General features: G+C 40.8%; 1 protein-coding gene across 2 annotated transcripts in view; it reads right to left on the minus strand.

Annotated features, from left to right (window-relative positions):
• Positions 1-16,313, minus strand: part of BNC1 (basonuclin zinc finger protein 1) — a 29,587-nt gene extending 13,274 nt beyond the window's left edge. The window contains exons 1-2 of one of the 2 annotated variants that reach the window (XM_004370681.2): positions 16,082-16,145; positions 10,253-10,266 (exon numbers count right to left, since the gene is read on the minus strand). In XM_004370681.2, coding sequence (XP_004370738.1) covers positions 10,253-10,266; positions 16,082-16,145 — 78 coding nt within the window. Of the gene's footprint in view, positions 1-10,252; positions 10,267-16,068 lie in introns of both variants that reach the window. The other variant, XM_012560018.2, reaches the window with a different exon arrangement.
• Between the last annotated feature and the right edge of the window lie 948 nt (positions 16,314-17,261).

Here is a 17,261-nt window from a genome sequence, read left to right on the forward strand (position 1 = left end):
CCAACTGCACTCACTGGACTGTGCATACGTCAGACACAGATGCCACTGGATCAGCCCCGCACAGATGCCCCAACTGCATACTACGGTGCCATGTTTGGTGTGGGCAAGTGGACTGTACAGAAACCTAACTGAAATAAAAAATAGAGATGTAAGTGTCCAAAAAGTCCCAGTATTAAGAAGAACACTTCACATATGTTTTTAAGATGAGTTTCTCAAAAGGAGATAGAGGCCTGAGGACTGTAATCTATCATTAAAGAGAAAAAGCTCTCACAGGAGCTGTCGGTGAGATGCCTGGGAAGAGCCGCTGGGTGGAATCTGTATGATTCAAAAGAGTCTGGAAACTGGTGAGTACATGTGTGTTTCGAGGAGGGGGGTGGTAAAACCCTACAATTATGGGTTTAAACCTCCGTCTGCCAATTAAGGGATCGTGTGGCCTTGTGCGGGGGACAGAGCAGCGGAGAATCTGGCCGAAAGACTTGGGAAACTTGCTTTAAGGAGTATATAACCTGTCTTCATTTAAAAATCAGTTGCTGGTAGAATTGTAAAACGGTGCAGCCACTTTGGAAAACAGTCTGGCAACTGTTCAAAAAGTTAATCATAGAGTTACCATATGACCCAGCAATTCCACTCTCAGGTATATACCCAAGAGAACTGAAAGCTATGGCCACACAAAAACTTGTACAGGCAGTCTCTGGATTACGAATGAGTTCCGTTCCTAAATCTGTCTTTAAGTCGAATTTGTACATAAGTCGGAACAGTTAGGTGCGGTTCGTATCTAATGTCAGTTAGTCAAATGTTTGTCTTAGTATATAGTGTACCTTTTGCATCAGAATTGATTCGATGGCAACCGGTTTTCTATGCATAAAAAAATTAAAGAAACACTTCCAGACACACTAAAACATCTTTAACATAATAATACAATGATAATAATGTTTTGCTACGCGTCACAAAGTAGCACCTGTTGTTGCACCTGTTGTTATTATGAACCATTGTATGTACTTCAAATTTTTAATATAATAGGCTTTAGGGGGTTGTTTCGTAACTACAAGTTCGACATTCATAACCTGGTGACTGCCTGTACACCAATGTTCATAGCAGTATTATTTATAATAGCTAAAAAGTGGAAACAACCCAGATGTCCATCAACTGATGAGTGGATAAACAAAATGTGATCTATCTATACAACGCAGTACCATTTGGCAATAAAAAGGAATGAAGTCCTGAAACATGCTATACATGGATGAACCTTGAAAACATTATACTAAGTGAAAGAAGCTAGGCACAGAAGGCCACATATATGATTCCATTTACATGAAATATCCAGAAGAGCAAACTCATAGAGCCTGAAAGCAGAGCAGTGGTTGCCAGGGCCTGTGGGGAAGGGGTAGGAATGAGGAGTGACTGCTAACTGGCGGTGGTGGAGGATGTTCTTTTTTTTTTGCTTGCTTTAATCTTTTTTAAAACAGCTTTATTGAGATATAATTCACATACCATATACTCATTTGAAGTGTACACTTCAGTGATTTCTAGTATATTCACACAGTTGTGCAACCATCGCCACAATCTAATTTTAGAACATTTCATCACCTCCAAAAGAAACCCCGTGTACAAGTATATGGTGGACATTTGTTTTCATTTCTCTTGGGTTTATTCCTAGGAGTGGGACTGCTGTATCATATGGGAACTCTATGTTTAACTTTTTGAGCAACTGATAAACTGTTTTTCAAAGCAGCCACGCCATTTTACATTCCCACTAGCCATGAATGAGGGTTCCAGTGTCTCCACACCCTTGCACACACTTGTAATTGTCTATCTTTTTTATTAGAGCCATCCTAGTAGGTGTGAAGTGGAATGCACTGGGTTTTGATTTGCATTTTCCTGACGAATAGTAATGTTGAACATCTTTTCCTGTGCTTACGGGCCATGTGTGTATTTTCTTTGGAGACAAGAGTATTCAGATCCTTTGCCCATTTTAAAATTAGGTTACTTGTCTTTTTAGTTCTTTATATATTCTAGGTACAAGTCCCTTACTAGATATATGATTTGCAAATATTTTCTCCCATTCTGTTTGTTATCTTTTCATTTTTTTGATGGTATCCTCTGAAGCACGAAAGTTTTAAATTTTGACCAGCGTTTCTTTTTGGAATGATGAAAATATTCTAAAATTAGATAGTGGTGATGGTTGCACACCTCTATAAATATACTAAAAGCCACACAATTTTACACTTTGTAAGGATGAATTTTATGGTATGTGAATGGTGCAAATAGTTAAGCACTTGGTTGCTAACCGAAAGGCTGGTGGTTCGAAACCACCCACCAGCTCTGCAGGAGAAAGACCTGGTGATCTGCTTCTGTAAAGATTACAGCCAAGAAAACCCTACGGGGCAGTACTACTCTGTCACATGCGTTTACTATGAGTAGAAAATGACTCGACAGCACCTAACAACAACAATGCTTAAATACAGGTTAAAATTCATGTAATTTGATTGTCTTTTACAATTTGTTTTCAATAAAGATGGGCCAAACAAAGGTACAACTTGACACAGATTTTCAGGTAAAGGAGAACTGTTCATAACTGAGGTGTGTTGAAAGTTTTTGTTCTTTGTGAAGTCATACTATACAAAGCACTCTGAGGGATCACAACACTCTATTAATACATACATTATCCATGGGGCAAAATCATCCCCAAAGGGTTGAAAATTGGTTCTTGGAGGCATGAAAAAATTACTCTTTTTATGTATAAGGCACAGAAATACATACATACATAGATATACACTATATGGCGTGATACTAAAATTTCATAATTAGGAAAAAATGTCATAAAAGTCACCTTACATGGGGGAAGGTGGGGATAAAATGAAAAAAAAGATTGAGAAACACTGCTCTAATCCCAGAATTTTTTTTTTTTTTGGTCAGAATGTGAAAACTTGAAATTGGCCCCAACCCACCTGGAGTAAAAGGAGAATGAAGAACACCAAAGACACAAGGAAAGTATTAGCCCAAGAGACAGAAAGGGCCACATAAACCAGAGACTGCATCAGCCTGAGACCAGAAGAACTAGATGGTGCCTGGCTACTACCAATGACCGCCCTGACAGGGAACACAACAGAGAGTCCCTGGTGGAGCAGGAGAAAAGTGGGGTGCAGAACTCAAATTCTAGTAAAAAGACAAGACTTAATGGTCTGAGACTGGAGGAACCCTGGACTCTCTGTCAACCCAGAACAAACCATTCCCAAGGCCAACTTTTCAGACAAAGATCAGACTGGACTGTGGGACATAAAATGATACTCCTGAAGAGAGTGCTTCCTAGCTCAAGTAGATACATGAGACTAAATGGGCAGCTTCTGTCCGGAGGCGAGATGAGAAGGCAGAGAGGGTCAGGAGCTGGTTGAATGGACATGGGAAATCAGGGGTGGAAAGGAGGAGTGTGCTGTCACAGTATGGGGAGAGCAACTAGGGTCACATAACAACGTATGTATAAATTTTTGTATGAGAGACTAACTTGAATTGTAAACTTTCACTTAAAGCACAACAATAAAAAAAAGGAATGTGAAAACGATTTGAATGTCAGAATGACTGCCATATAGACACATGTGTGTATACAGAAGTGTATATACACATACAAATGTGTTTAATATATTAACCCATAACCTACTGCCGTCGAGTCGATTCTGACTCATAGCAACCTTATAGGACAGAGTAGAACTGCCCCATAGGATTCCAAGGAGTGAATGGTTGGATTTGACTGCCAACCTTTTGCTTGGCAGCCAAGCTCTTAACCACTGCACCACCAGGGCTCCAAATATATGAATACATACATCTATATATCTATTTCTATACATATAATTATATATGTGTTTTGAATGGAAGTTAAAGAATGAAAATGAGTAATGGTTTAATTTACATTATACACTATCAAAGCAAAAAATTTAAAAGGCTCCATTAGCTTAGTCTGTGGCACACCTAATATGCTGCCAAGCATTACAAACTTCAGATGTTTGTTCACAGATGAGCCCATCACCTATATGTTCCCCATAGCTCCCAGCATGCTCAGTACTAAGCTTCCGACATATTTCACAACCTCGATTCTATAAATATGACTTTGTTTTAAAGGACATTTTTTCAAAAGCAGGGAAGTTTTTAGTGTGGATTATGTTCCTCAAGATGCCTTTCACTCTTTAAAAGCAAGATGTTGGTACTATGCAAAGTAAATTCACATTTCATTTATTTGGAAAACGAGACTGGTTTTAATCAGAGGAAGGTATGTCCTTGAGCACGCATTTCCTCTACTCCCTGAAGACTCTGCTCAAAAGGCTCTTGCTCAAGCAAAGTCCCGGGAAATTCTGGGTGACCCTACCTCAAACCCAGCACAGCAAGCCATAGGGAGAATAATTCCAAGTGCATTTCACAACCCAAGATTGCTTCCGCACCTCTCGTCACTATCCCAGGGTTTCTCAACCTCAGCACTACTGACATTTGTGGGGGCTGTCCTGTGCACTGCAGATGATTAGGAGCAACCCTGTCCTCTGCCCACCAGATGCCAGTAACATCAAAAATGTCTCCAGATATTGTCGAATGTCCCCTGGGGGCAAAACTGACTACAGTTGACAACCACTGACCAAATCTGACCAATCAGTTTTAGCAGCTATTAGTTTGGGGGCAGAATTTTAAGCAATTTTATCTATAATTCTAATGTATGAATGTTGCTTTGTAAGAAACCTTCATGTGGTTCTACACGAACTCATTTGAATGAAGTTTAATAAAGCTTATTAAATATCTATGGAAATAATCTCAGAGGAATTATTTATGAACTAAAAAAGCTAATTACAGTGTCAAAGAAAACTTCCAATAACAAGGCCCTTGGATTTTTCCACCCATCTCAGAGTTCCATGATGTAGTAAAATTATAGCACCATTATCTAAAGACAAATTAAAGCTTCGAAAATGAAATCAAACCAAGAAATTCTAATTACAGGATGAAAAGTACTCATATAATCAAAATGGAAAACTCTTAAAACTTACATCCTTTCCTTCAGAATCCTAATACTTGTTCCATTCTTTAGAAACATAAAGCAGATGTTTACAACATTCCAAACTCATCAAGACGTGATTATCGCTTTTTACGCGCTCATCTTAATCAGACTATTTCTGGAATTGTTATTAGCCACTTTGATGTGTTACAACAAATCAACATTCAAAATTCTGGTTTGCTTTTTTGTAACCAACCACCATTTGCCTATTTGTTCATCCAAAAGCTATTAGTGACACATCTAGCATGTTACGGATGATTCGGGTATTTGCAGTTGTGGGATGGAAAGTTATGACCTAGTATTTAGGTAAATCTGCAGGTCCCACTTTATCTCCCAGACACACCCCTACTCTACCTTCACCGTGGGGAGATGCTGTGCTGAATTCCCACACAGTGGGGTAGATGCACAGACATCCACAGCTAGACAGTGTGAGCTACTGACAGGGTCTGAATTATTGAGCTGGAGAATAAAAATTGTTCACTTCAAAGCTGTTTTCATTTCTAGCATGTGCATACATTTTCATATAACTGAGGATAAATTCAGGAAGATACTCTTCGGGGATTAGATAGAAGGAACCCTTGTGGTGCAGTGGTTAAAGCGCTCAGCTGCCAACCAAAAGGTCAGTGGTTCGAATCCACCAGCAGCTCTGGGGGGAGGAAAGACCTGGTGATCTGATCTTGTAAAGATTTACAGCCTTGGAAACTGTATGGGGCAGTTCTACCCTGTCCTATAGGGTCACTAAGAGTAGGAATCGATTTGACAGCAACAGTCCGGGAGATAGAAGGAGAAAAGGAAAATTACAGATCTTTGGGGTTCCCAGATTCACAGTACTGATCCTGAGGAGTCATTTGTGATTTGGCTCAGGCCCAAAATTGAACTGTGTACCAGCTGGGCAGCCGGGCGCAAGTCACTTAGTCTGAACTTTCCAATATGGTAGCCACTAGTCACATGTGGCTATTAAATTTAGATTAATTAAAATCAAATCAAATTAAAAATTCAGTTCCTGGGTCACAATGGCCACATTACAAGTGCTCGGTAGCCACATGTGGCTAGTGGTTACTGTACTGGACAGCAGAGATACAGAACATTTCCATCATCACAGAAAGTTCCATTGCACAGTGGTGAGTTTGAAGCATCTACCTTTCAGTGTGATGATGCTCATGTTTAATAGGTGATCTCATTTAATACTCACTACATTGCTGTGAGAAGGGAATTATTCTCAGGAAACTCAAATTCATGGAATATTTGTAACTTGCTCAAGGCCACACAGTTGGTAAGCTTTATTGAGTATTTATTATGTGTGAGGCACTACACTAAGCAGTGCACATATCTCATTTCTTTCTCACAACCATCCCAGGAGTTAGGCAAAACTATCCCCATTTCATAGATGAGGAAGCTGAGGGATTTACAGGCTATCAGGGTGGTCTCAAATATGGACATTAAATACTAGGGGTGGATTGTATCTTGAAATACCAATGTCTGATATTATTGCAATAACACTTATGATTTCATTTAGTCCCTACAGCAACCGTGAGAGGCAGGCATTATCATCCACATTCTGCAGATAAGGAAATTAAAATTCCCCATGGTAAAGAAATGTCATTCACTAAATAAATATTTGCTGAGCATTTAGGAACTGTCATGGTTTGAATTATGTCCCCCCAAAAATGTGTGTATCAATTTGGCTAGGCCATGATTCCTGATACTGTGTGATTTTCCTGTATGTTGTAAACCTGCCTCTATGATGTTAATGAGGGAGGATGTGTGGCAGTTGTGTTGGTAAAGCAGGACCTGATCTACAAGACTGGATTGTGTCCTGAGGCAATCTCATGAGATATAAAAGACAGAAGTGAGCAGTGAGACGGAGGACCTCATACCATCAAGAAAGCAGTGCTGGGAGCAGAGCACGTCCTTTGGATCGGGGTCCCTGCGCAGAGAAGCTCCTAGTCCGGGGGAACCCTGAAGAGAAGAAGGCCGACAGAGAGAAAAAGACTTCCCCTGGAGCTGACGCCCTGAATTTGGACTTTTAGCCTACTCTGACTGTGAGGAAATAAACTTCTCTTCATTAAAACCATCCACTTGTGGTATTTCTGTTATAGCAGCACTAGATGACTAAGACAGGAACCAAGCATTGTTCTACACTCTGGGAGTTAAAGTGTTAAACAAGACAGATGAGGTCCCTGTCCTCAAGGAAATTATATTCTAGAGGAAAAAGAAAATAAATAAGTAAACAAACAAGATCATTTCAGAGTAAGGGAAATGCTATGAAAGAACTAACAAAAAAAGTTACGCTAGCAATTTAACTGGGTGCCATGGAGGGGGTGAAGGTAGGAATAAATATATTTTAGATGGGGTCATAACCGAAGGCCTTTGAGGAGGTAGCCTTCAAACTGGGTCCCAAGGAATGGCAAAGAGGCAGTCATGTGAAAACCTGAAGAGGAAGGGGGTGTTTCAGGCAGAGGGCCCAGCAAGTGCAAAGGCCCTGAGGCACAGAAGAGGTTAGGGTGCTCAGGAAACAGAAAAGGAGCCATGGTAGCTGGAGTGGAGTTAGTGAGGTTAATGGTAGAAAATGGGGTCTGACAGGTGAGAGGTCGGTCACACTGTATAGGACCTTGTGGGGCAGGGCAAGGAATCTGGATTTTACTCTTTCTAATGGTGAGCCTTAACAGGGTGTGAAATTAATATGATTTGTCTGTTAAAAAGATTCCTCTAGTTGCAGACCTGGGGAGCCTGAGCTCCCTCCCCATCACTACACTGGGCATCCTCCAGTGGGAGGCAGTAAACCTCGGACTGGCCTCAGGCAACCTATCTCTTACTTCCCATTAAGCCATATAACTTCAGCTCCACGCCTTGGTGATTTTAACTATAAAATGAGCTGGATACCTGCTCCTGCTACCTGAGGCCTGTTAGCCATATTAATGAGGATACACAAATGGATGGCCGGAGAGACTGTTATTGCCATCAGGCCCATAACAAGCGGGTTCTCAGATCCTCTGGGCTCTGGTGGTCTGATTTTGCACAGACGGAGCTACTAAAAACATCTAAGATTTAAAAAACAACAACAACAACAAAAAAAAACTCCACAGAAGTTGCTCCACAATGAATCACTTCTGAAAGAGACAACAAAACAACTGAAACTCCAAAACCAATACCTAGTGGCTTGCACTGTGCCTGCTACTTGGTGAACCCCCCTGCTGGGATTTGTTGACAGAAGAAATGAATGACTGAATGAATCAATGAGAGAGCTGTACCAAGCTCACTGATAACAGTTGCCTACTGAACATTCTTTTTCCAGATCTGCCTCAGTAAAAGGGCCTTAATTTCCAAGTCTCCATTGGTGGCCAGGTGAATAAGTTCTGGCCCATGGTATATAAGTAGATGTTGTTGAGTGGAGCTTTATAGAAAGTTCCTTATAAACGGGAGCTGACTCAGCTGAGAGATCTCTTTACCTTTCCTCCTTCCTTCTTCCATGCTCCTCTTTTAAGTGTGAGAATCTCAGGAGATAATTCTTTTTTTTTTTTTAACTTGTATAGTGTTTTTAATATATGTAACAACCTTAAAAATATTATATATTTACCATAACTGCTTTTTTTTTCCAGAAAGAATTTAAGATAATTTACCTAAATATAGAAGAAAAACATAAATTAGAAATTGGTAAGGAAAAAAAAAGACAAAGAGATGTAGAGCAAGTTCTGGAATAAAGCAAGTACAAACTATTTCAGTTAGCAGCAAAGTGAAAGAGGAAAGCCTGGTCACATGAAAAACAAAACAAAAAATGAATTATTCAGGAGGTGCACAACTACTTCCAATAGTAATATGAGAAAACCTTTGCCATGGGTTTTCATAAAGACATACTTTATAATATTTTGAAAAACAGCCATCACATGATCCTGATAGCAAGTGGCCTTAATCACCACTTTTAACTGTGGCTCTGTGTGGCTAATTTATATAGGGATGGAGGCATTTAAAAAGGGATGTGAGCTATATATTAAAATTATCCCCATTTCACAGATAACCAAACTGGGACTACGAAAAAACTTGCTCGAGGTCATGTAGCCCAGAAGGGGTAGAACCTGAAACCGAACCATTACCTGTGCATTTTCTCTATATCAAGATAACAGATTCTTAGTGGCAAGGATCATAATTCCCCAACGCGAAGTCAAAGGACCCAGTCTGACAAATCACAAATCACTTTTTAAAAGTCACCAAGCTTTAGAATAAAAATGCTTCAGGTTTTTCCAAGTTGTATTTTTAAATACTGAATATAGCCAATTTTTGGCTGTTATATATCTGAGTCTTGGAAAATTGAAGCACATATCAAAAACTGCAAAACCAAAAAAAGACAAAAACCATTACTGTTGAGTGGATTCCAACTCACAGTGACCCTATAGGACAGGTTAGAAATGCCCCATAGGGTTTCCAAGGCTGTAAACCTTTACAGAAGCAGACTGCCACATTTTCTCCCGTGGAGGCGACTGATGGGTTTGAACCTCTGACCTTTTGGTTAGTAGCCAAGTGCTCAACCACTGTGCAACCAAGGCTCCTTGTATTAATGCAAGACATCTTTTTAAAGCATCTGGACCACCCTAAGCTTGTGGGGAGAGGACTTGTTTCTCTTCACCTGTGGTGCAATTGTCATTCCCATCATCCTCTGTGGCTGCACAGCTCGCCTTCCTTGTTCAAGGAACCCCACCGTCCAAGGGTAGGAGTTCTTTGAAGTTGCTCTGCCTCTTAACACACATTCTGTACTTCTCACTTTTCTTATTTGAGTGGGATTTTTTTGCCCCCGTGCCTCCTCTCCTCTAACCTGCAGTGTTCTCTTGCTGTTTAGTTCAAAGAGGGTGATGGGAAAAACACTCGTTGTTTTGATCTCTAATTTCTTTCATTTTTTAAGTTTTCCACCGCATTTCTCACTTAGGCAAACCCACAGAGGCACAACCAGGATTTGACGTGTAAGCAATAAGGACAACCAGGAAGAAGAGAGAAGAAAACCTATAAGGTCCTTATATGTAACTCATCTGCTGCTGGCAGGGCTGGACTGAAGCCCACCTGGAGAGACACATGCATGGACCAGTCGTTCATCTCATCAACGTATCCTGACATCACCTTCCCACTAACAGCTTAACAAAATGATAGCCATTGACTTAACATGTTTTCTTTTGTTTGTCTGCTTGTTTTTAAAAGCATCCACCATGTACTAGAGAGCCCCTGAGTAGCACAAACGGTTATGTGCTCTGCTACTGAGAGGTTGGCAGTTGGAATCTACCCAGCAGCATCTAGGAAGGAAGGCTTGGCAAATCTACTTCCAAAAGATCACTGCCATTGACAACCTCTGAAGCACAGTTCTCCTCTGACACACATGGGGTCGATGTGAGTTGGAATCGACTGCATGACAACTGGATTGGTTTTTTGGTTACCATGTACTGGTAACTATGGGGAGTCTCTTGGGGATACATATATGAATAACTTCCAGTATCTGCCCTAGGGGAGCACATGGCTTCATCATGGAATAAAAGTCAAACAACTTTATCGGTCAAGAACAAACAAGCTGATAATACAATCTATCCAAAATCAGTGTGAGTCATTAACAATACTAAAATCTAGAATTCAAAATAGACTCAAAACAAATGCAAAACTCATTGACTACCTTTAGAAGATGCTAAGGAACCAACTAATTATTCTGAAACCTGGTAAACGAAGTGAAAGAATCAAGTACGTATCCTTTTCCATACAGACTGTATTTTAGGGTAACCAAATCACTGATGAGATGATTCTCTTTATAGAATTATTCCAGTGAATAATAAATGAAGAATTAGAACACCATTATTCGGCAACTGCTAATAAAGAGATCATTTGTCTCTGGGTGGAAGGATACATATACCACTACACGTGATGTTCTTGCCAGAAAAGTTCAAACCCAAATCTTGATCAACTCCAGTTTACAGAAAATACAGGGATGGTTGTTGTCAGGCGCTATCAAGTCGGTTCAGACTCCCAGCGACCCTATGTACAACAGAACGAAACACTGCCTGGTCCTGTGCCATCCTCACAATCATTGTTATGCTTGAGCCCATCGTTGCAGCCACTGTGTATTTTGAGAGCCTTCCAACCTAAGGGGCTCATTTTCCAGCACTATATCAGACAATGTTCTGGTGCTCTTCACAAAGTTTTCACTGGCCAGTTTTTTCAGAAGTAAACTGCCAGGTCCCTTCTTCTTAGTCTGTCTTAGTCTGGAAGCTCCGCTGAAACCTGTTCACCAAAGATGACCCTGCTGGTATTTGAAATACCAGTGGCAAAGCTTCCAGTATCACAGCATGATGCGAGCCACCACAGTACAGCAAACTGAGACGCATGGTGGACCGGGGATACAGGAATGTTTAAATGATACCACAAGGACGCAATCACCAAAATTCTGACTGGGGAGCACTCGGCAGGACAAATGACCTCGCTTTTTCAAATAAATTGCAAGGAAAAAGTATAGAGTAATAAAATTATGAGTTAAAAGAGATACTGTATAGGCCTTATTTGGATTCTGATTTGAACAAACCAATGACGGTATAAAATTTATGAAATAATCAAGGCATATGAACACTGGCTGGAAATTTAATGACATTAAGGAGTTATTGCAAAAAAAAAAAAAAAAATTTAGGTGCCATATAGTACACTGCTTCTGTTTTAAAGAAAGTCTTTATCTTTTAGAGCTACATATTAAAATACTTATTAAAAAAATTATTATGCCTAGAATTTGTTTCAAAGTAATCTAGTACTGGTAACAGTGGAGGGAATGGGGTAGGGAATATAAACAAAACAGGACTACCCAAAAGTTGGAAATTGTTGAACCCCCAAGCACACATCACCAAGCTTCATTAATTCTAACTTTGATTGCTTGGTATTTTCCATAATAAAAAGTGAAAAAATAAAATAAATCAAGTCTCTCCCTCCCCCAGAATTTTTAGTTCAAGTGAGATGGCATACATAGAGGGAGAAAACAGTGTCATTTAGAGAGGCTCGAGGACAGAGGCTTCCCTCGGGAGGAAGCAGACATAACTTCGTAAGTGTGTGCAGGATATGCCACCAGTCCTAGGCACAAAGAAAGGCTCACCACCCTACATGTGTGTCAGGCCCAGGAAGCTGGGCCATAGGGCAGAGGTTTCTGTTACAGGCAGTGAGAGTCGACCTTGAAACGCAACATGGGTGGAAGAGAGGGGCACTGTTCAGACGCGAAGCAAGGAGTCTCTCCATTGGGTTCGTGGAACCATTAGGATTCTGAACAATGGGCAACACCGTTTACCATGACCATAGTTGAAAAAGCAGACTCGGGGGGGCCTAGGAAACCAGGTAGTCAGTGTTTGTAATATATAAACGACATTCAAGGAGAATTGACAGAATCTGGTTTGTTACTGCAAATACGAGGATGAAAGGAGAGACAAAAGGCGACTGAGGGTGTAGAGAAGGGTCTGGCAGAGAAAGGGTAGGTGGGAGGTAGGACCCCCTACAGGTGGCAGATGTTGGGCTGAGTCTACCTGTGAGTAGAAAGTATGCATAACACACTTGTACTGTTCTCTTGCTGTTTAGTTCAAAGAGGGCGATGGGGAAAATTCTCGTTCTTTTGATCTCTATAAATCAAAGCATAAACTCTGTGCCAGAATAATTTAACATCTGTGCCTTTTTTCCTTAAAATTATTAGTTCTGAAAATGGAAAATACAACAAGTAGTAGAGAAACATGCAAATATTACCTCGGAAACCAAATCAAACATTTCTTTAAAAAATAACTAACAATACAGAAATATAAATGATATCGATGGATTTTTTCCTTTATAACCTAAGTTTGGTAAACCTTAGAGGTAATCTTTAGAAACCTTTGATAACAAAAAATGGAAAGATGTTAACTGTTAACTGTACATGTAGGGAACTTCTGAATGCAGTTGAATCAGTCTTGAGAGAAAAAACAAACAAAAAATAAGACATCGATACTTTAAGAGAATTTTAACTAAGGTGGTCAGTGACATGCACGGCAACTTCGCTGTTGCTGCGGATGCAAAATGATGATGAAACTGTGAACATTTCTAAGTAAAATTTTGCCAACATTTCTTTTAGGGACTTAACGAGAATTAGATTTACAAAACTAAGTATAAAAAAAGAATTAGATTTTCAAAACTAAGTTTTAAAAAAGATCAGACTTAATTAATATGGCATCCTGAGCACTGTCTACAAATTCAGCATGGTGTAAACATGAACTGTTTTAGACGATAAGACTAAAAATTTTAACTTCATAACGAATAACAATCAGAGGGCTACAGAACATAAAGCTGGAAAATAATTTTGATGTTTGACTCTGTGGCAGGATAAGACAAATAATTTTTAAGAGATGATCAAAGTAATATAGCTATATGAAGCAAACACAAATTAGAAAGCCTCAACTGGAGTTTATCTGAGACAACCATTTCCTGCCACACAGGACCGTCTGGACTTGGCCTTTCACATTTTATTTCTCCTTCTCCTCTTTTGCTTCATATTAGCCAAGTGAAATTATCACCCCCCACTCCAAGGCAGAGTCCTCCTTGTGATTTGTTAGGTGGGTTTCTAAGATGAGTCCGTGTGCAGAAGTGAACAGTGACAACTCGTTGCCTGTAACTATTCGAAGTTTCAAAAGGTCCCAAACTGGACCCTGGCGAAGTATGTCTGCTCTGTTCAGAACCCTCTTTGGCTAAAATCAGCATGTGTCTGTGCAGAGAAATGGGCCACACCCGAACATTGGAATTTCCAGAATTAGGAAAAAGGGTTTCAAAGAATGACAAGATAAGAGGAAATAAGATTTCCAGGTAGAAATTGATTAAAAAATGAAAAAAAAAAACTTTCCAGATGCTCCTTCTTTAAAGAACTCAGTTACCTTTAACATCTCCCCATTAAAAAAAAAAAAGAAACAAACCCACTGCCGTTGAATCGATTCCAACTCATAGTGACCCTATAGGACAGAGTAGAACTGCCCCCATAGCGTTTCCAAAGCTGCAATCTTTAGGAAAGCAGACTGCCACATTGTTTTCCCGTGGAGCAGCTGGTGGGTTCGAACCACCGACCGTTCCGTTTGCAGCCAAGCACTTTAACCCCTGTGCCACCAGATTACTTCCCAATAAATCATCAAAAATAAAAGATCTAAATAAAATAAATGAGGATAATAAAAGCTCTGCAAAAGTATACTCGGAATAAGGTAATTCGGGGAATAAAAAATGATTGACTCCCTAAATCCTGACTCCAAAAAGATGGTGGCTCAGCGCTGAGATTTCACCTTAGGTAGGGTATTTCTCATTCTTTCTAGAAAGGGCTGCTTCTGACAAAAGTAACTCACTCTAAATGACATCTGTAAAGGAGAAAATTCACTCTAGGGCGAAGCGCAGCTCCTCCTGCAAGTAATTTACCTTGTGGAACCTTCAGGGCAACTCTTAATAGCCACTGTCAAAATAACTTCTAAAGCCATATACAGAGCTAAAAGACAGCTCACCCCCACCCCATGCACTATGGTGCAATTTTACCCACAAAATGAACTTTTAAAACAAGTCTCCCTGTTTATATCTCATAAATGACCAAAATGTGATGAAGGGACAAGTATTATTTGTTCCACTGGGAAAACGATACGGCTTTTCTCACCCATCGGGTTGGACTATCCTTTACAAGTGATAATCCTGAGGTTTGGAGGTACGGAATGTGGGCATGGGCCTCAGACGCAGGTCTAACTGCTGCAGAGAAGTATCTGGGGGGAGATGCAAAAAACAAAACAAAGCAAAACAAAAACCCGCTATGCATCCCTTATGCTTCCAAGGCATTACTCCATGTTGGTTAATATTTTTAATGTGAATTATAACCAGAGCAAACATATAGTTGTTTCACATCCTAATGGATCTCAACGGCGAAATAACCACTTTAAACTAACCGCTTTCTCTCTGACTAAAGGAGGAGAATGTCACTAAATCCTAAATAGGCTGAAGGACCTCCACGGATACCGATGATATTCCAAATTAAATTATGAAGATGTCTGAACATAATTATAATTCCCCAAGTATGGGCAACACAAGCGCTAAGCGAAGATTCTACCACCTCTTCTCAGCATTTTAACTATAATATGAACATGCTCAACTACCAAAAGGTGAGTATAAATAGTAATACTTTCTTTGTGATACTGAAGTTGGCAAATTTATTAGACAAGACATCGAATGATGACCTATAATCTTATTCTTTTTAATTATCTGAAAGTATTCCAAAAAGAATAAGGTTATTTATCAAAATTCATCACAGCAAAAGCGGTGGTCATCTTGTCACACCTATTTAAAGCAAAAACCACATGCAGGACAATCTGTTAACATTTGAAGTAATATTCTTTTATATGATGTACAAACATTTTATTTTGACATATATAATTTAATGAGGTTTTAATACTATATATCAATAAATTTGGGAAGAGGCGATTGAGAAGCCAGTATATTTATCACTGAACAAAGTTTTAACACATAGCAGATATTTGCAAATTACGAGTCTAAGAAATCTTATGAAATATCACATAAAATTTAAAAAAGCATATTAAAACAATAAACAAGGAATGAAAGGTCACTACCAAAAAAGCGATGCTCTGCTATCATACTGTTTTTCAATTTACTTGTTGTTTAGCCAAAACCTTGCTGCTTTGATGGGAAGAATATATTAAAAATTTTCTTTTGCCAAATCTGCTCTGTCGTCCCAAAGCTGCAGTAACACTTTTTCCCCTACACACACACACACACACACCCCCTCCAGCAGGGATTCCCAGGACACCAGTGAGGCCTCTTTTAGGCCCCTTAAGTGTTAACAGCAGAGGCCTGGCTGCGACCAGGCATCTGGCCTGATTTAAATGCCCTGTCTTCAGAGGGCTGCGGTGAGCACAGCCATAAAACTAGGGCACGTTTCGAACTCCAGAGTGTCTGATGCCCCCCTCCACACACTCATAGACACACACACACACACAATTTTACTCACACAGTTAAGGCTGCGAGTTGGCATTCCATTTAACTGTCAAACTCAACCGGTGGCAGCCCCACAGCCACAAAGAGATGCCTTAAATGAGAAGAACATGTTCCTACACCGCATTTGAGAAAGTTTGGCTTCGAGCTATGCACTGATTAATATCAGATCTCCTCCTTCACTCACCTCTCGACAATCTTGTCACATCTGGCTGACAAATCCTCAGCAGCTTATGCAAAGCCAGGCAGCTGAGGGTGCTCGGGGTTTGGCCGGCAGCGCCAGAGCGAGGGACAGTGGGGAATCAAAGCGGCCCCAATACCAGCGGCACCCGGCTCCAGCCGCGGCTGCCAAGGTTGCAGCTTGGAACAGACTAGGCGCTCCGGAGCTGGGGCGGGCGCTGGCTCCTGGCTCCGGACGCCGAGCGCTTACAGGAGTTTAACACTGGGTGGGGGCGCTGCCAGGCTCCAGCGCTTCTCAGGCAAATACATGCATGAAGCGCCAGGCACATTCACCAGCTAAGCAGTGCAAGTTCACTTCCTGCTAGTTGTAGGTAAACCATTTAAAAGTGGCCAAAGACTATTCTGTCTGGCTTTTATATGAAAACACTAAAGCCTTAACCCCATTCGCATAGTGCTTTCTTTCCTGGCACTTCACTTTTCCGAGTACTACCTGATCAGCTTTAACGTTGATACAATCTGGCCATATGCTATGAACGCTACTTTTTGTCCTGGAAGCCTTCTGATCAGACACGGCCTGATCCTGATTTGCCATCTGATACAAAAGATTTGTCCAGCGGTGGACAGGAGCTCCCATCACTGCCGCTTGCCTTTCTCCACAATTCTCCTCGCAAAGTGAAGTTTTACCACATGCTTAGTTCTCCAGAGAAACAAAATCCGGGTAGAAAAACGGTCACTTTTAAATATCAGGTGTGTAATTCTAAAAAAAAAAAAAAAAATGGGTGGGAGGGCATATTCCACGGGTCGAAACGGTAAGTCCTAATGCCCTTGGACTGAAATTCTAGTGGCTGAAGAGAGGACAAAAACGTGCAGGGAGAAGCGCACTCCCGGCGGAGGCCCGGGCACTGGAAGGATAATTTCCAAAGATTCTCATCCCGACCGACACTTTGGTCGCGGGGATGCTCCAGGCACGCCGCGAAGCTGTCCTCTGCCGCGGTGCCCGGGGCCCGCGTTGTGCCTCTCTGGGACGTCGGGCGGCTGCGAGTCATCGGCCCCGAGTACCCCC

Source organism: Trichechus manatus, unplaced genomic scaffold (genome assembly GCF_000243295.1).
Source record: "Trichechus manatus latirostris isolate Lorelei unplaced genomic scaffold, TriManLat1.0 scaffold00009, whole genome shotgun sequence".
Classification (NCBI taxonomy): Eukaryota; Metazoa; Chordata; class Mammalia; order Sirenia; family Trichechidae; genus Trichechus; species Trichechus manatus.